This window comes from Clavelina lepadiformis, chromosome 1 (genome assembly GCF_947623445.1).
Source record: "Clavelina lepadiformis chromosome 1, kaClaLepa1.1, whole genome shotgun sequence".
Taxonomy (NCBI): domain Eukaryota; kingdom Metazoa; phylum Chordata; class Ascidiacea; order Aplousobranchia; family Clavelinidae; genus Clavelina; species Clavelina lepadiformis.
The window spans coordinates 3,106,457-3,126,076 of record NC_135240.1 but is presented as its reverse complement, the minus strand read 5'-3'; the positions used below and the strand labels follow the sequence as shown (position 1 = coordinate 3,126,076).

Sequence of the window (19,620 nt, the reverse complement as noted above, 5' to 3'; positions counted from 1 at the left end):
CACGATTTATAACGATACACAGGAAGTCATGCATTGGTGATACGTAACGCAACGCTTCCCAAAGTAGATTTCCCAAACCAGGAAGTATATATTATATTTTCCATCTGTGTGGTATAATATGCACCGTACATCACAAACTTTTAAAAGCCCGATTAAGAAGATGCCAATTGACAGCTAGTATATTCATACGTTTAAATCAATGCCTTTATAACACAATATATATACAAAACATACTAATTTTATATTTATTAGGGCATTGTTTAAATTAATAGATTGTTTATAAGATCTTTAAAAGTTTCGCGCTCACCTGTCATGTTAAATTGAGCCATCAAAAGTGAGTAGTGTCAAGCAGCGCTCTCACTTTTAGGGATTTAGTTCCAAATTGGAACTTTTAGCCCCATTTAGGGACAAGTTTAGGGATTTTGATGATCTGGGGATTTTTGAAATTGTTGATAAGTAGTCCTATAAAGTACTTATACAGATTTCACTTTTAGCATGTAAACAAGGATAATTTGTTTGTCATTTGTATATATGGGCCTATATATGTACCCCTACTAGCTATCTTTGGGGTAATGTGATAAGTAGGACGATTATTTTTTGACTTGTCAAAAATTTGTCAAATTTATACAGCGTTAGGTCAAAAATTGTCGAAATTGTTTAAAAAGTCAAAATTTTTTACCAAGTCAAAATTGTTTAAAAACTGCATTGTCTTGGTGTCATAGAGGTTGCACTGTAGGTGAATTTGTCATTTTAAATTGTACACCTTGTAACCTACTTTATACTGTTGTAAATGGCCCATTGTCTACTTACATATTAGTTTAGAGTGTTGAGACAAATGTATTGAACAGTTTTCGCTGTGTCTTATTGCAGTGTTTTTGGCAGTGATTTGTAATTAGCTCATTTCCCTTTTCGGAATAGGCTAGGTCTGTGTTCAGATTTTTGACCTTCTTTACTATAATAAATTTTAGTTTTTTGTACAATAATGCGTAATTTAACTACTTGAGTTCTTCATACGTCAAAATTTGTCAAAAAAAAGTTTTTAATGTCAAAATTTTCAATTTTTAGGTAAAAAACTTTCGTTTTTTAAGTCAAAAAATAATCGCCCTAGTGATAAAATTATAGTATAACGCGCTAATTATGGTTTAGGGATTTTTCATGCCATCTAGGGATTTTTTGGCATAGCTTTAGGGATTTTCTGGGTTTCATTTGTGAGAGCCCTGGTGTCAAGTGTGGACAGTGGACCCTTCGGCCTTCGACTCGTTTGACTCGCGCCATTTTGCGATATTTGGTATAAGTGGTTTTGATTGGGCTTGTTACAAAAGTGGAATCTTTTAGCAGGAGGCGAGATTTTTTTAGTTTTTTTCATGCAAAGCTCCTTAAGCGCTTGATCAATATTTTTAAGATTTTCCAAGTAACCTAATGTATTTTTTGTGCGTGGTGCACCCGATTCGTCTGCTTTCCGCCCATTAAAATCGTTGAAAATGCGGTAATAGTTTCCCATTCGAATGGCAGGAAGTATGCCTTTCTTACCCTAGAGTAAGATATATGCCAGACGTGGGCAAACTGCGGCTCGCGAGCCGCATGCGGCTCTCCGGCATGTTTTTTGTGGCTCTTCTAGTCGAATCGTAAAATTCCAAAAAATGTAAAGGCTACCAAGAGTACCGTTTATGAAAGTTTCTGTGTAGTTTTTCTTTATTTAGGCCAGGATTTCGTTTATGACGTAACACTAGACATCGATTCCGACATTGTTTTCAGGTATAGATTCTATACTCTATGGCAAAGGTTGTCAAAATGCACCTCACCAACATGTTTTTATGGGTCTTTTAGTTAAAAAGTAATATCCCAAAATGACTACTAATAGTATAATAACCAAATTGACAATCATTACTGATTTTGCGGCTCGCTGGTGTTTATATTTTTCCGCAAGTGACTCTTTCATTGAACAAATTTGCCCACCCCTGATATATGCATTTGGAATGGGGAGATGTTTACTTTGGCAGAAATATGATTTGTGGGAAACCCCATTGCTGAAAGCAGGTTCATTTTAATGGGCGGAAAAATAGACGAATGGGGTTCACAAACCATACTTGTGCCGAAGTAAAATTCTCCCCATTCTTAATGGGCGGAAAGTAGACGAATGGGGTGGCGTGGTAAGGTGGTATTTCACTGAAAGTATGGTTATGCAGGCTGTTGTTCAACACAGCGGTTAGGTTACACAGTGCTTGGCAACTGCTCTTGCTTATGCTCTCACTCATCAATGAAAAAAAGAGCTCAAAAAATATGTCGCTTACGCTTTTTTTAGCAATTAAAAACTAATTTCACTCCAACACGTTTCCTAAAACTTGTTGCATTCATATGTTGCAAATTTGCATTGTAAAACTTTTGTCTAACTGCAGCTGTAATTGCTTATCGTATTTATTGTAAATTTGGTAATTTCATGGAATTCGACGTGAAAGTGTTTTGTGCACTGTAAAAAATCTTTTCTAATTATAAGTCAATTTTACAATTGAGACTAACTAGAAGCCATACTTTTCGTTTGAAGACTAACTATTACTACATTCGAACAGCAGGATATCAAATAAAACTAATTACTAGTCTGCAAATGAAAACCTATTTATAAGTCTTTGATTTGCCAGACCTCTATAATAATAGCTTCGTTAAATAGCACAGAAATCGCGATTCAGACTTATTATTAGATTTTAGTTGGGGTATCTCAAAACAGAACTTGTTTAAGTTAATTCTTTAGCAAATCCTAGCTATTATATCCATAGCTATTTATATCCATTTTGTGCATTCGCTGTGTCGTTTGTGCAAAAAAATAACGATGAGCAAATAACCCTTACACTTGACGTGATATGTTTGTTGACCTACATCTACCTACAGGGATAATGGAGCGAGAAAATGACAAACAAAAATAGCCTTTGTATTACAGTAAAATTTCCTTAACAAATCCAGGTGCTTATTGTAATCACTTAAGATGCAGGACAGAATTTTTACACATAAAACACGGTTAATAAATACAAGCTCTCCTTTAGAGATCAATTCCTTGTTAGTAAAAAAGAAATTAATCTGAAGAAATTATTGCTGCTTGTCAGCAAATATTCCACTCACCCACTTTGCCGATTTCATGTTCGACTGGGAATAAATAGCAACCATTTATGAGCGTAGAAACTCAAAACTATTCTTGCATTACTTAAGTGTTTCTTCCAAGTGAAACTTACTTATCAATAACTGAAAAGTGAACTTTACAACAAATAAACCATATTTGTTCCTATGCTATCTTTATCGGTGTAAAATATGTCGATTGTAAAGCGAATTTAACTTATATAGCATTAAAGAAAAATATGAAACGTTGCAACAAATAAAAAGTTTGAAACAACTGCTGTAAATAAAAATCATGATTATTTTCATGAATGCTATTGTGCGATCAAGGACTTTGAAAATCTTGTGCTTAGATCTTTGCTGGTACCTAAAGTGTATGATAAGTGCTGATTGTGACTGTGTTATATTAACCTCTCTTAAATTAAAGGCACCCAAGTGTCTTACAGAGGTGTGCGTTGGCATTGGGCCTTGTGGTTTTCTTGCCTGAACTGAGAATATGCAGAACAGTGCAAAATTAACGGTTGATATAAAAATCAGTGTCACATGGTGTTTCAAAAGTAAACCTTATATGAGTACAAATGGCAGTCACATTTGTGACAGGTTTTGTTTACTTTTAGTTGTAGTTTTTTGCCGGTATTACCAAGTATCCAGCAATAGAAGAATAAGTGTTGTAGGAAATTGTAGTTACAACCAAGGAAATATTGTAGTTAACAAACTTATTTATTTTATCATATTTATTTCTTGATGAGAGCTTTGCGAAGTTGAGCTGCATTGTACGTATACAAAGTCATTATAATAAGCACCACAAAGTATTGTAATAATTTAAAAAGCTAACATGTTTCGAAAAAACATTTGTTCTTTGTTAGAGCGTGTAACATGAATTAGTTAACTAAACAATTGCATTTTGGCGTCTTAATGATGGAGATCAAAAGCCCAACTCACATAAGTTTATACTTGAACCTCTAGCCTTACTTCACTGGGTCGCCATCAGCAGCCGAGCTTGAGAGCAAATCAAAAAAAATTCATGCGCACTTAGTTCAGTTGCATTTTTAATTTGTACAAAATGAAAAACTGGATACGAAAAAATTCGATTTTATAAATTTATGTATAGTAGCTGTGAGAGTTATGGCGTAAAACAAGCATGGATACGCTATTGCTAACCACAAATTTGTTTTGTTTTTGCCCTTGCTCCTTGAAATCATTGTTTTGGGCCAAACGTTTCACGTTATGTTCTGCTGCTCACTCTTTTTCGTATGAGACTTCAGTGAAATTTGCGAAACAGTTAGCTTTACACCAAGTATGTAATGTATATCATAAACATTAAAATGTACCATTTCACAGTTCGTATATAAATAATTATAATTTAAGCATGCTACCAATTTTGCAATAGGCTCACATAGGATGTGGTGTCAACTTAATAGTCTATTTGCATTGCTATTGAAATTGGTGTCGTCATCAAGGCCGTTGTTACTTTTTGTTTAAACTTTTTGGTTCTTTAACCCTTATTAGCACAGGGATTTTATGTAACTTAATCGGCACATATGTTGACAAATTGTCAACATGGTATTTCCTTGTGTTTTTCGATACAAATGCGCTGGTCTTAAAGTGAAGTTGTTGTGTTAGATGATTTGATGTTGATAAAACTTTAACAAAACAATTATTAATCCTAATTGGGAGGTCCGCTGTCTTCCCAGGAATAGTTTTAGCTTACTAGTTCTCAGATAAAATGCAAGAAAATCTTAACGAAAAAATTTTACCACGTGTTTTTCAAACACAAAAACGAAGAAACGTGGAGCACTGCAACAAATTGTTCAGCATTCCCAGCATTATTTGTTCTTCTGAAGTTTTCTGTTTCGTGGGCAAACCCGTCGGCTACAAGTGACACATGAAGATCGAGTATGCTCTGCACATCTGTAGCATCTTCCCCGTTTGATACCTTGAACTGCGCCATTGAAAGTGCTTGAAGTAGCAGCATCAACGAACTTTTTGGAAAGTAGTTTAGTTTCTACCGCCAATTTTCTTTGGATGACATATGGTGACATATATGACATATGACATATATATATGGATGACTTTGAGCAAGCTGAAAGCTAAGCTTTTTTAGAAAATCTGTTTTTTTTCTACTTTTCCCATTGCCTCTTATTATGAGAAATGCGTTGTTACTGGCAACATTTATCAAATTGCAATTATTAACCATTGGCCAACTATTTGTTTTCCTCAAGCAATTGAATTCTTCACAGTTTTCATCAAGAGTGTCAACTCCACCTTTATATTTGTTGTAATCCATGATAACTGTAAGTTTCCTGTGAGTTTCAGTGATGGAAACAGAAGAGTGTGAAGAAGACATCATGAGGACATTCCTGTTTCGTTTTGGTACATATGACAATAGCAGAATGTTGTTCAAATGGTCATACAATGCTTCAGTACTTTCCACCTCTCTTCTCCTTGCTGACTTGAGCTGCGATGGAACTTCACGGCGATTAGCCATTACTGTTCTAACCAATGTAAGCTTTTGAAGCAAGAGACTGTAAACAAGACCAAGAGATGTAAAATATCTGTCAATGTATATGTCACGACCAGTACCAAAGTAAACAAAACGCAAGTTCATCACTATATCATTTGCAAGATTTCTGTCAGGAGCCGAGTCGGTTTCTTTTCCGGAATGAATAATGCCATTTAGAGCAAAACCTGATGTGGCTTCACACAGCCAAAAGAACTTTACACCATATTTCCTTGGTTTCGATGGCATGAATGTTCTTCCAGCAATTTTGCCTCGATATCCGATGAGTTGTTCATCCACATTCAAGGATTCCCTAAGAATGTAGACGTTGCGCAGAGCTTGTAAGAGCTAGTTAGAGCTAAGGCAAACGTTTCCGACACAACTGCTTAGACAATATTTTTCTTCTGAGTTATATCAAGTTATCAACTGGCAATCTAACTCCTTCTAGTCAGACAGTGATTGACTAAATACACATGGACTCTCCACACAACTCTCCACACAACTCTCCTGTAAGTCCCCGGTTATCACATTGTGATAATAGCTAACTACTATGTAGTGACTTTATATTCCAAACTCCTAATGTTTCTGATTGTTGACATTTTGTCAACAGATGTGCCGATTAAGTTAAAACGCAAATAACTCATTGTGGAAACAATTTAGCGTTTTGAAATCGCTACAGCAGTAAGCTATTCAGAAGTTCACCATCGTCACAGGATCTTGCTGAGCTAGTGCATAAGCTGCGAGAGCAATGTCACACAAAAAATCGATTTTGACAAAATGTCAACGCATGTGCTATAAGGGTTAAAATTGATGTTACATAATATGTTTGATTCCTCTTTTACATGCAGCTATTTTATTTATATTGCTTTTTACTCTAACTAACTACTTAGTAGCTCATGTTAATTTTGCTGTTGTTGTCGTGGGCTTAATGAAGACAGAAAGTGAAATGGATGTAGCATCTCCAGTTGAACACCTAGCTGGGATGGAAATAGACACTTCTGATACAGCTCATCAAAATGTGGCAGAATATCAAGACAATACAACCCATGAGCCTACTTGTACTCCACCAGCTGATGAAGATGAAGCGAAAATTTACGGAGAACTTATTGTTCTTGGGTATAAATGAAATAGCTTGTGATTGGTGTTTTTATAAAGTATTAAAACATCTTTTCACTTATCATTTCAGAACAAATGGACAGCTTCCAGGTGGCGACAGAGGACGGCGAAAAAGTTGTTTTACTTTACGAAAGAAAAAGAAAGCGACAGGAGTCAAACCCTCGGACCAACATCAGGTTTTCCCAAGAGCATCTCAATCTCAAGTAATGTAGTTCTAAGCATCATTCATTTGCTATTCAGTGAATTTTATTCTGCTAGTAAGCATTACGATGCATTGATTTGGTGATTAATTTCTGTCCATCATTTTGATATATGGTACTCTTCAATTTTGGGAATTTGCGGACTTTATTTATTGAACTGCAAAAGATAACACTGGCCAACAAAAAAATTTTGGCATGGAAGGTAAGAACGATTTTAGAGTATATCAGGGGCGCTGAACTCGAAAATGCCATTAGTTTTTGCAAATTGGCTCTAGTTTTTAAGATATTAGCGAATTTCGATATTTTTGGTATCTTTTAAATTTGAAGGTAGGTTGCATTTTATATTAAGGAACTGCCTATATTAAATGTTGTTGTAAGTCTATGTGCACTAAAACCACAAGAATGAGCAAAAGCTAAAGACACAATGAGATTAGCTAAATGAGGAAATGCTGCATAAATCTATTCGTTTCCTTATATTCAACACAAAAAATGCCCCATTTATTCGTATTTTCATCAGATTCTCCTAACATATTGCAATTTGTGAGACTAAGCTTCCAATACCACATTAAAACTTACTTGAAGTGAACAATAAATAGCAGTAATTTGGTAATAACAAACCAAGTATGCCTAAGCCTACACAAGAAAGACAACAATTTGTAAAATAGACGAAATGAACAAGCAATCAATTTTTTTCATTAACCACGGAGTATTCAAAGCAAAACACTTTACGAAGAAATATATCCATTTCAGGATGTGCATTAGTGAAGTTCTTAGATGCACTCTAGTTAATTACTCAAATTAGCTTAAAGTCATCTGCAGGAAAGCCCTCTTGTACGACTTTCGCCTGTAGTCTTGTTGTGGACAGCTTCGCATTAGGCACCACTGCACCAGCAGTAATCTGCCATCATGTGAGTCATCTACCTTGATATCTCTCTTCCATTAATTTGATATCTTGGTGAAACCTTTCACCTTGTTCCTCACTCATTCATATTTTCGAGGTTTTCAGGGAAGCGATCCAAGTGACTGAATAGATAGTGAACTTTTATGCTCATCCTTGATCCAAGAGCTTGAAAGTTCGTAAGCTTCACTTCTACGAGATCCACACAGTTGCTTGCTTTTACAACTGCAACGAAAGAGTACCAGGCTGCCTTCTCAACTTCAGTCATGTGTGATGGAAAAACTTGATCTTAAAGTAATTTTCGTATTTGTGGGCAATCAAAAATTCCTGCTTTCAGCTTTTCAATACTAAGACTAGGGAACACTTTGCACAGGTAATCAAAACAAGCACCATCTTTTTCTAAGGCCTTCACAAATTGTTTCATCAAACCCAATTTGATGTGCAATGTGGGTAAAATAATGCGATCACGACTGACCAAAGGTTCATTTACAATGTTTTTATCTCTGTGCACAAGCTGTTCATGTATGGGCCACTCCTTTTTAATCCAGTGTTGATCAGTGGCCCAACTATCCCAGTAACAAATAAAGCAGGGGTACTTGGTGTAGCCGCCTTGTCCTAAGAGAAAGTTGACCATTTTCAAATCAACGCATATCTCCCAGTTATGCTCAGCATAAGAAAATTTCTTCAAGACCATTTTAACACGTTGGTAGTGTTCCTTTAAAACGACTGAGTGGCCAATTGGAACACAGGCAAACTTGTTTCCGTTGTGAAGTAGCACACATTTCAAACTTTTTTTGGAGCTGTCGTTGAATAACCTCCATTCTTCTGGTTTATATTCAAGTAGACCCATAGATGAAAGAAGTCCTTCGATGTTTTTACAGTATACAAAATTATCTTCTTGAGAGAAAAATTGCATTAACATTTCTTCTCTGTCCCGTTAAAACGTTATTTTTGTTGCCAAATCAAGAATGTTATGCTGTGTGTAGATGTTAAGGCTTATGTTGTGCTTGATGGGAGATGATATAAACTAATCTAAGGTCTTATTTACCTCCCAAGAGAGTAATTTGTGCCAGACAACTAAACATTTGGGCAAAACTAAATAGCTGCTTCACATGGCTTCAGTTTTTGTTAACCTTTATAGCATACATTTCTAACTTTTCATGGTATATGTAGGAAGAAGCAATATCTCAAAAACTAGAGCCAATTCAGCAAAAGTAATAACATTTTCGGACTCAGCGCCCCTGATATACCCCTAAATCGATCTAACATATCATGCCTTTTGAAAAAAAATTTTTTTTGTTGGCCTGTGTAATAAAACATTATTTTTTATAATGTATTGTTTTGTAGCTTATGTTCGTGTTTATGCGTGAATACTCATGAATATTTCTGCTGTATTTTTAGACATTCAACAGCAAAGAACATCACAGTGTTTCATACATATTACCACGGAATGTCGTTGTTGTGCCATATATCCTTGACCCTGATACTGACATGTTTCAGGTACCGTATTTTACGAACCATAAGGTTCATAAAATAAACAAATAAACAATAAAATACTTTAACTCTTTTTTTTCCACATAGATTGATCGTGCGCCTTATAAGCCGGTGCGCCTAATGTACAGATCGTAATGCGCATGCGCGCAACGTATTTTAATGAGCTTTATACGGTAACCCATGCGCCTTATGTTATAGTCCGGTGCGCCTTATGTATGAACAAAAATCTTATAAAAGCATTTTATTGACAGTGCGCCTTATAACCCGGTGCGCCTTATTGACCGTAAAATACGGTAATTACCTTTAACATGCTTAAGAATTTGTGTATGGCTCCAGAATGTCTATTGACACCACAAAGTTATGTTTGTTACTGTAAAGAAACTGAAACTCAGTTATATAGTTCTTTCAGGTGAATAGACTAAATATGTCTTTGTGAGCTACATAAATACTGTATTTTATTGCCTAACTGGAATGTAAATGTGATCTGTGGGCTCTGTTTTCTGTTGATATGAAACATTGTTATTATTTGTTATTATGAAACATTGTTATATTTTGTAGTAACCCAAAGTTTCTCAGTATTAACTGGGGCAAAGCCGGCATAACACAGTACATGCCACTGCTAATATTTGGTCTATGACAAGAACTGTGTAAATGAGGAATTCTCTGGTCTTTGTTAAAACAGTTCCTCTTTCTTAAACTGTGTGAAATGAATTCTGAAACTAAGTTTTGAGTTATAGAGCTGGTGCAAAATCAACAGTAATTTCTCGCAAAACAAAGTCAAATTGGCTGAACTTTTGAATTGTTTTATTGAATTTTTGTTTAATTGAAAGAAATTAAAGCTGGATTGTAAATAAGTTACATTGACAGTTTAAATGTAAGTAAATTTAATTATTATTATGTCAATTATTATGTAAATTATTATGTCAACAGTTATTTGAAAGCATATACAGTATAACTATTTTAAATACTACTGAAAAATGTTGTGACATGTTAACGGTATTCATCTGCTGAGTAATGCAGGCTCGTTTGGGCTAAACTGTTTAACACCAATTTAATCCTGGAACAGTGTATGTACTTGATTGTATGTCCTCTACACTACTTGAATTCGCATCAAACTGGTTTAGTTTTCTTGAAAATTGCATACTTTGTTGTGACGTTTTTAGTGTTACGCAAGTAATTACCAGAATGGAAAAATCGGTAACATACAACTCGAACCGTGTGCTCACTGAGTCTGCAGTTGCTCATAAATTCACGCAGCTATGTCATAATGACCATGAATTTTCAAAATATTCAAAATTGGGTATTTGTTAGCTGCATGCCAGTGTTTCCTTGTATACTTGTATGCTGCGTTACTCACGAGTTTCAACGAGGGATATTCAATCATCATGTCAAAGCAAATAGGCGTGACGGTATCGAGTGCCGAAACTGAAGTTTACTAAATCTATGCTGTCCACATCGCGTTTTGCTTGCCGTTGATAGAATAGTGTAGCGTTGGCTCATTCTGGGTAACAGCAACGCGGAAGGAGGATATTCATCTCCAAGTAACTATGCTCAACTTTTCGGACACAACTACAGTACTACATTAGGAAATATTTTTTTCATTTTCGGTACTGTCGGTAACGTATAAAACTATGCATTCCAACTATCCCGAACACTGGGATATTTTAATGTGAATACAGAACGGTAGTTCGTGGTTATGTATTAGGTGAACAATCTTCTGTGGTTACCTTTTCGAATACTCACTTTTTCACAGCAATGTGCGTTGGAGAGATGTTTTTATTCGTGTGCTGTGTGCGTTGTGACATAATCGGTTTTTGCTGACATTTACTGCTGCTTTGTCATGGCCAGTCACGATGTTTCTGCGAGTTTCGGTGCAGTGTAAACGAGTAGAAGTTGGCAAGCTGACTGTTATGCGTTATTAAAGAAACTGAAGTTTCCCATTTTTAGCTTTTATACATAATATAAATGTTTTCAGGTCAATATTTAATTGTGTGAAACTTTAGTTGATGTTAATTGCGTACTCATTTCCAGACATGCAGGTTGACGTATTTCTGCCACGAAATTACACAGCAGTTAAACTATTAAACCTAAAATTCCACGAGTTAATAATATTGTAAATTTTGTTGGTTACTTTATTCGTCACAAGTTAACGTGTGATTACCGCTACGAATTAATAACGCCAGGAAGTACTGACGAACAAATAAGGATTCGGCGGGAATAAACGTGCCGGTCCTTCTTTACGTTGGCTAAGTTAATTTACCAAACATATCAGTAAGCTTAGCCGTCTCGAGGCAAGCCTGGACTTGCCCTGGAAGTCGAAGCTAACAGAAAGCGCAGTGTCAGATGTGAAGCCGAGAAATCTTATGTGCGTTTCGCAACTCAGGGCCCGAAATACGCTCTCAATAGATCTGCAATGTACCATTCCCTCTTGTGGTTTTAGGCCAATACTGTCAGAGGATTGTTACCATTCTTTTAGCTACAAATTACAAAAAATTTACTCGAATGACTCGAATATCTAAAACATTTAAAAGGTCTCCTGCCTAATGATAATATTGTTTACCTTTAAAAATCACTGGCTTGTATTTAAACAACAGTGTAAGATACAATTCTGTTAAGTTGTATTATATTATGAGTATAGCGTTCAGGCATATGCCAAATTGAATTCAATTTTTCTGAATAAATGATCAATTAAATTATTTATGTATACACAGATTGGAAGGTCTAATGAAGAACCCATTGACTTTGTAGTCATGGATATATTTCCTGGTACATCTATTTCTACCCATCAAAGAAGCCAGCAACCACAACAGAGCACAATATCCAGGTATTGCTTTATTTTTGTTGATGCATTTGTAAGTCATTTTGTTACTTTCAAGAAATTCTAAAAAATATTCATAATAAACATAGTGACAGAAGTGGGCTTGTAAAGATGTTAACCACAAAAGTAATTACCAGTACTGAATAGCTTCCCTGTCTCCAAATACTGGAATATTTAGTGTATTAATAGGAAACCTTTCCCAGGGTTAATGAAAGCAAGTTACGTGCAGGTAAGCTTGATAAATAATTAATTAATCAATACCATAATTATTTTATAAGTGGTTATACACTGCAGCACTTGTACAATGAAAGTCTTTCTTAATAATAAAGTTCAGTTGAGTTGGTCAATTGTGTTTCACTGCTGTTTTAGACTTTGTTTAAGAAATATCAATTAAAAACTTTACAATGAAACACCTTAAACAGGATTAGATTTAAATTTACTCGGCCCATTTTCCAAGACAGTTTACATTAAAATGTCAGCTAACCCCCGGCACTAGAAAAGATGTTATGTCTTTTGGAAGGATGATATCATTTTTACATCATCACACATGTTCCAAATTCTGAGCAACCAGCATTTTTAAGTCCGAAAAATACTTCAATATTGTAGGATTTTTATTGTAGGACCTAGGATTTGTGATTGATGCTGGAGAATCAGCTGACTCACTGATGCTTGTATTTATTTTAGGTTTGCCTGTAGAATAGTTTGTGACCGAAATCCTCCATACACTGCAAGAATATATGCTGCCGGTTTTGATACATCAATGAACATAGTACTTGGTGTAAGTAGGAACAATATTTTGGTGCTTCTACAGTAAATGTTTCCCTTGTTGCCAAAGTTCCTATACTGTGTTGCTGGCACCGGGTATTTTAATGGGACTCACTATTTAACAGCATGGTAATGTTAAAGTATAGGATTAATAGGAATACTGGTTTTTATAAAATCTTAATATATTTTCTGTTGTATATATAACAGTACCACCAAAATTACCAAGTAACCAAAATTTATAACATGAAAGGACATGGGAATTAGAAGTTAAATTATGCTCCTTTAACCTATGGTTTTAACTTTGGCGAAAAATTGACTATTTTACATCCTATGTAACACTCTCTGAAAGGTTAAACTAAGCCATTTTTTGTATCTCATCATTCTCATGTATATATAATTATATACACTTTCACATTTCTGTAATTAATTGTGGTCTGTGTTCTTATCACATTTGTTGTTGGTTGGTTTCAGGCAGCCTTAATTTTGGTTTGTCTGTCTTGTTTTGTGTTAGACTAGCATTTTAATATTTAAACTGAAAATTATGCTTGCCAATTGTATGCAAGTAAAAAATAGCCGCTGTAATGCAGGAAAAAGCACCAAAATTGACCATTGATAAAGATGGTAAACGGATTTTTGATGGTCTGACAACTAATGGTGTTCTAATTATGCAACCCAAAAATGGGTTCAGCCAAAGTTACGAGCCAACACTATGGAAGGAAACGTCCGTGCGTGGTGATATATATCGATCACGCGAGTCACGATCAGCACAGATGCCTGGAGCAAAGGTAAGACATCCACATAACATTTCATTTATAGGACATAGTTTAATGCTGTTTTTTCAACATACACATGCAGAGTTGCTGGAGTGTTCACTTAAAGTTTAGGATTTGTCCTACACCATGGTTTCTTTTTTGACTAGCCCACACAGTCTGTCCCATCCATCAGAACATGTGACATATTCGCTTAAATAAACAGCTCTGACAAATAGGCCAGTCACCTTGGTGTCTGGTGTTTCTTGTCTGCATTAATAGTATGACAAGCACAGTATGCGTGTTCTAACTGGCCCCCAAATGTTTGAGATTTTTAACGTCACAGTTACTTTGGTAGGCAGCCAGGACAGTTAAAATCATAAATATTATAATTATGTAATTAATTAGCTTATATTTTTGATGCCCACATAATGAAAGCTATCTTGCAATTTTTTATCACTTCAGATATTTCTGTTTAAAACACATTCATGTGAAGAATATACATTAAGTTGGATTTTTCTAGTATTCCTTGTTTGTTGGTATCTCAATTAGGCAATTGGAGACTAGAGTAAAGAATTAATTATGGCATCAAGTTATTTGTTTGAGTGTACAGCTTGTCTTCTATGTGTTATTTTGTCTATTTTTGCCAAGAACATGAAGCTATATGTAATGATCATCATCTTCTATAGAACCATGATTAAGATTTGGGTTTAGAATATGCTTGACTTTCACTGAAAATCTCAAATGATTATTATTCTTGTACACATAGTTTCTTGATCAGTAAAGTTCTTACCCAAAATACTTTTTGTAGGTTGATGGTGATAGTAATGTTTTAGACAATGGTACGATAATTGATTTGTGTGGGGTCACCTTGTTGTGGAGATCTTCTAGCAGTGTTAATTGCATGCCGGTGAGACAATAAATGCTGCATGAATGTTACACCAAAGCGTTTTTTTTTTCTGAAGCATCATTTAGGATCATACATTTAAATATCGATTTTGCCCACTCAGATGCCACATCATATCAATCAACTAATCCATAATCTTAATTTGAATGAATTGCTTGTCGGTCTCACCGCCTTTACTTGTCCCCGAAGAAACAGAGCAACAAGAGAAACTGAAAAGCAGCCGTGGGTGTACTTAGAATGTGGTCATGCTCATGTTAGAATAGCGGGGGGAAATCGAGATGAAGAAGAACGAATGTGCCCTATCTGTCGATCAGTATGTGTATCTTTTTATCTATAAAATTGTCTTCATTAGGTTCTTTATTTTGTTACTCTTTTAGCATTATTTTTTGTATGGATATCGTTTTCTGCTTAACAGGTTGGAAAGTATGTGCCATTGTGGATGGGCAATGAACCTGCATTTTATGTTGATATTGGCTCTCCAACCCATTTTATTACTCCATGCGGGCATGTGTGTTCTGCAAAGACTGCACTGTAAGATAACAAGTTTTCCTAACCTTCAGAAAATTATATAACATACGTTCTTAAAACAGAATTGTTAATAAGTTTCGTTATTATTGTCAGTTGTGTGCAATGCACTTGGAACAATCGTTCAGTTGTGAAACCTTTGATACATAAAGTTATTTTCATCAAACAGAAATGAATGGGCGCATAAAATATAGTTACTATCGGGTTTGTTCTAACACCTGTTACCGCAATATAGTCACTAACCAGTATACGAGTGAATAGCTGTCTTATAAGTAGTAAGAAAGTTTAGTAAAACCTCAGGTGGTATTGAGTGTATCAGGTGTTGCTACACTCAGCGTTTTTTGTAAGGTTTGACTTTCGCGACCGTAAGAAGTTTTAGGAGACCGCAGTTACGTTACCTAACTGTGAAATTAACCTTAACTGCTTAAATGAATTATATATTATTAACATATTTTTTTAGAGTCGAAATACAGTACCTACTAAATATCTTTTCTGATCTAAGTTAAATTTAAAAAACTAAACACTACGCCTCTGAAATCAACGTTTAACATACCTGTTCTTCTGGCTATTGTAACCGCCTAAACTTACTATCGGAATGTTTGACTTGCAGATGGCAAAGTAGTTACTTTCCAAAATAATCGGTTTACGTTATGACGTGATCATACGTTGTGTGTGATCGGCCAATGTGTGCTATTGTGCTGAAGGGTTACTGATTGAATTGCGGTGTAGCCTAAGTTAAATAAATCTGGCATACAAATTGATAAATTTTACACAAAATATACTTAGGTACAATTGTATCTATGCTGCCTTTCAGCGGTGTAAAATTTGCTACCAGACATAGGTTAAATGGGACGACAACTCACCGATAATAATGAATTTTTAGTCAGCGGCTTGTGCAAGTTTACCAAAAACTAGAATGTTTTCCTTCAAAATTAGCGCCGTCCCAGGCGATGCATTCTTTTCACACATGGAAATTTGGTTTGAAACACGTTTTCCCAAAAAATGCTGAGATGTCTCGCCAAAACTATCATGCCAAATGTTATAGCAAAATTCGTAAAAACGCTAAATTTCAAGGATTTGGAGTTGTTAACCCTGTGCATGATGGGATTGTATATAACCATACGTCATCGCTTGTTTCTGTCCTCTCCCTCTTGTGTCTGAACAATAATTGAGCTTGACGTTCATGAAATTGTTAATTTTTTGGTGTGGTTGCTGAAAAAACAACTTTTGAGAGACGTTGGAAAAATTCAAGAAACCGTTTTGGACCTTCAAAATGCCTTAAAAATTACTGGCTATACTTGTTTTAAATCGTGTTACTACTCAATGTTATCTAAGTATGGCATAGCATGTCTGAAAGCAAACCCATGTTTTCTGTGCAGGTATTGGTCTCGGACAGCATTACCGCATGGAACGCAAGCATACAATGCCGCTTGTCCCTTTTGCGCTACGCCATTAGAGGGTGATCCAGGATATAAAAAGTTAATTTGGCAACAACCAGTTGACTGACACATGTACAATGCATTAAAGCAAACAGCTGTGGAAAATACGTTTTTGTAATGCAAGTATGTGTTGCTGTTGGTCTACGCTCCCCATGTGATGTGCGCAGTGAGCAAAGGCCCAAGTCCAAATAGGCCAAAATCTTGCCCATCAAGAAAGTTCATATTGAACTGTCTACCTGCCCTACACAGACTAGAATGATGTTGTTAAGGAAGGAGATGGGTTAATTTTGTCTCATTGTTTTTATAACATAGCTGTACGCATATTTATTCGCGCTACTCATTTAGTTTTCTTAGTGTTCTTGCAATGACTGGTAGTCAATGAATTAAAAACAAGTTGTAAAAAAACATATGGTAACCACAAGATCAACATTTTGCATGATGTTTCCAACTTGCAAGGCATCGTTTTCATGTTTCATATTAACGTTGAAAATAGTTTAATAAATTTTTAAGCTTGTTTTGTACTCTGTGATGTTGTCGTCATACTTTCATGGGCTATCAGGAATTGACTTGCTGTCGATGTGCATACTGTTCGGAATTCGAAATGTTCATACTGTTGCTGCTCAACACATTTGTCGTAGTCTTGTGAGATGTTCCTTTTCTTTACGTTGTATTGCTATTTTACTTTGACCGAAATATACCAGTTTTTATATATGTAACATCTTATTTCTCTTATTGTGTTGTTAAACGGTTGTTGGGTGTTTAAATGATAAATTTATTATGTAAGAAGGGTGACATATTAATGCTTCACTTGTGTGGCAAACAAATTCTGATGAAAAATATTGAAGCTCCCACAGAAGCAAAACATGACGAGCAATGGATTGATTGCGCATTTATTAAAATCATTGTAGTACCGTATTTTACGGACCATAAGGCGCACTGTCAATAAATTGCTTTGATTAGTTTTTTGTTCATACATACGGCGCATGGGTTACCGTATAAAGCTCATTAAAATACGTTGCGCGCATGCGCACTATGATCCATACATTAGGCGCACGATCAATCTATGTCCTATGAGGAAAAAAAGGATTTAAAGTGCGCCTTATGGTCCGTAAAATGCGGTATTGATAAATGGCAAAAATATATACGTAAACTGAACTGTCATACCATCAACATATAATATTACACTCAATGACAGCATATTGACCGTTGACCATCCATTCCTTACATTCTTTGGCAAGCAGTTTATTCTGACCTGGCTTCAGACCAACAACTACATCAGCTTTCAAGGTTATCAAAGAACAAAGACTGGTTGGAGAAAAATGTCTCAAAGCCATCTTAAAAGAAGTATCATGGGGCCAATCTAGGTCCCCAACAAGTTTTCTATAATTCAGGTCCCCTTTGAATATAACAATTAGATCTGAAGAAGAAAAGTATTTATACAGCTCTGATGATGATTCATTCATTAAACAGAATGGATCAGGTAACGTCCAGAAGTCGTTTTTCATCAGCGAAACAGGGTGTGTAGGCCTATGCCAAATGGAATTTGCCAAAGTTATGAACCAACTAGAAGCAGTTTCTTCTCCTAAAGAGCTATCTACTGTCATCAAGCTTACGAATGATGGAAGCGTAAAGCTCGTTAAAGATCGAAATCAGCCACATAATTTGTGTACAGGTACTTAATCAGATCCGGGAGATGGATCAGTTGTTGTTGACCAATTGCAATTTGTTAATTTAGGAAAATCTGAAATTTTTTGTGTCTATTATCTCTGCTTTGTGTGCATTTTATCCTGGATTTAGCATATCCTGCTGCAGGTAAAAAGTTGTGTGGCGATCGCAAAAATTGGTTACTTCTTCAGTTTTCAATTTTCCAACGTTGTGTGAATATGGGTCATGTAGCCTAATTACATTTTATTTCTAATTATGACTTCTCAAAGTTTTATTTCTTGTCCGAATGTCTTTACTTGTTGCATCATATGCAATATACGGTTTTATTACATTAACCAAAATAATAATTTTAAATAATAATAATTTCGCTTGAATGTTTACATTACTGTATTTCGAAACGAGGAATGTTTGTTTGCCTTCTTTAACCCTATCCTAACCAGGCTCGCGAGTTTAAAAAAAAAGGCTTGGCCGACCCCGCACACACATTTTCAATCGTTAATAAATCGAAAACTATACGTCGTAAACTGATCGGATGATCGGATCGTAAACTGATTGGACGGGGCGCGTCAATTGACGCATTTTCAACCTAAGTGCATCTGTAACTTTTAAGTGGGGCATCGCACAACCGTGATATTTCCTGACTTTTCCTACATTAGTGTTAGGTAACTAACCCATGAATATGAAGTTTTGATTTTACCGGTAGAGATAATTAACGTGGTCACTACCTAGAACAGGGTCGGCAACCTGCGGCTCCGGAGCCGCATGCGACTCTTTCATCCTTCTAATGCGGCTCTTATTAATTTATTGCTACAGTAGAAACAAACAGAACAACACTCGCGTCTTTATAACAACAATGAGCACATTATAGTAAATGAAAGCATAATCATTCTGGCTGTGACGTCATAATTAGTCAATTAACATAAAAGTTGTTTTTAGCAGTCTACTAGCAGAAGTTAGACTAGTTATTATATTTTCGTTTTATTGTGAAAATAGTTTTGCGGCTCCCAGAGATTTTTATTTTGTGGAATATCGGTTAAAATGGCTCTTTCAGTGCAAAAGGCTGCCGACCCCTGACCTAGAAGGACGGGGTGCGTCAATTTTTGTTTAGCTATTATGCAAAGCACCTCAACGCAAAGCAAAAACACGTTCGGTTAAGAATATTTTGCTGGGAAGAAAGTTGCAATGGCACATATTACAAACCGGTAAACTAGATTTAATAAATTTCAAAACATTGTTTGCTACTGTATATTTAATAAAAAAGACAATCAGATCATATAAGAAAAAATCTAAAAACCAAGTAAAAAATGAGTAGGCTGGGGCCCTAGGGCCTAGTGTATTCATCAAACATGCGTAAAAGACAAGCTCGGTAACGTAGGCCTACCGGTAACTGCAAATATAGGCCCACAGGGAAGTTTGCTTAATGTGCGGTGTTTGAAAAATTC

General features: G+C 35.6%; 1 protein-coding gene across 1 annotated transcript; it reads left to right on the top strand.

Annotated features, from left to right (window-relative positions):
* Positions 1-6,454: 6,454 nt before the first annotated feature.
* On the top strand, positions 6,455-17,248 carry LOC143456947 (E3 ubiquitin-protein ligase pellino homolog 2-like). Its single transcript, XM_076955208.1, has 10 exons — positions 6,455-6,718; positions 6,789-6,921; positions 9,218-9,316; positions 12,022-12,134; positions 12,813-12,906; positions 13,481-13,678; positions 14,454-14,552; positions 14,653-14,862; positions 14,965-15,080; positions 16,454-17,248. The coding sequence occupies exons 1-10, from the start codon at positions 6,531-6,533 to the stop codon at positions 16,578-16,580; spliced, it is 1,377 nt and encodes a 458-aa protein (XP_076811323.1). The 5' UTR covers positions 6,455-6,530; the 3' UTR covers positions 16,581-17,248.
* The last annotated feature ends 2,372 nt before the right edge of the window (positions 17,249-19,620 follow it).

What these genes read in the sequence shown, in the direction of transcription:
- LOC143456947 (XM_076955208.1), top strand. Translation starts at nt 6,531, where the DNA reads ATGAAGACAGAAAGTGAAATGGATGTAGCATCTCCAGTTGAACACCTA. An exon ending in GGAGAACTTATTGTTCTTGG is followed by an intron (nt 6,719 to 6,788) that starts GTATAAATGAAA and finishes TTATCATTTCAG; the next exon opens with AACAAATGGACAGCTTCCAG. An exon ending in CAATGAACATAGTACTTGGT is followed by an intron (nt 12,907 to 13,480) that starts GTAAGTAGGAAC and finishes GCTGTAATGCAG; the next exon opens with GAAAAAGCACCAAAATTGAC.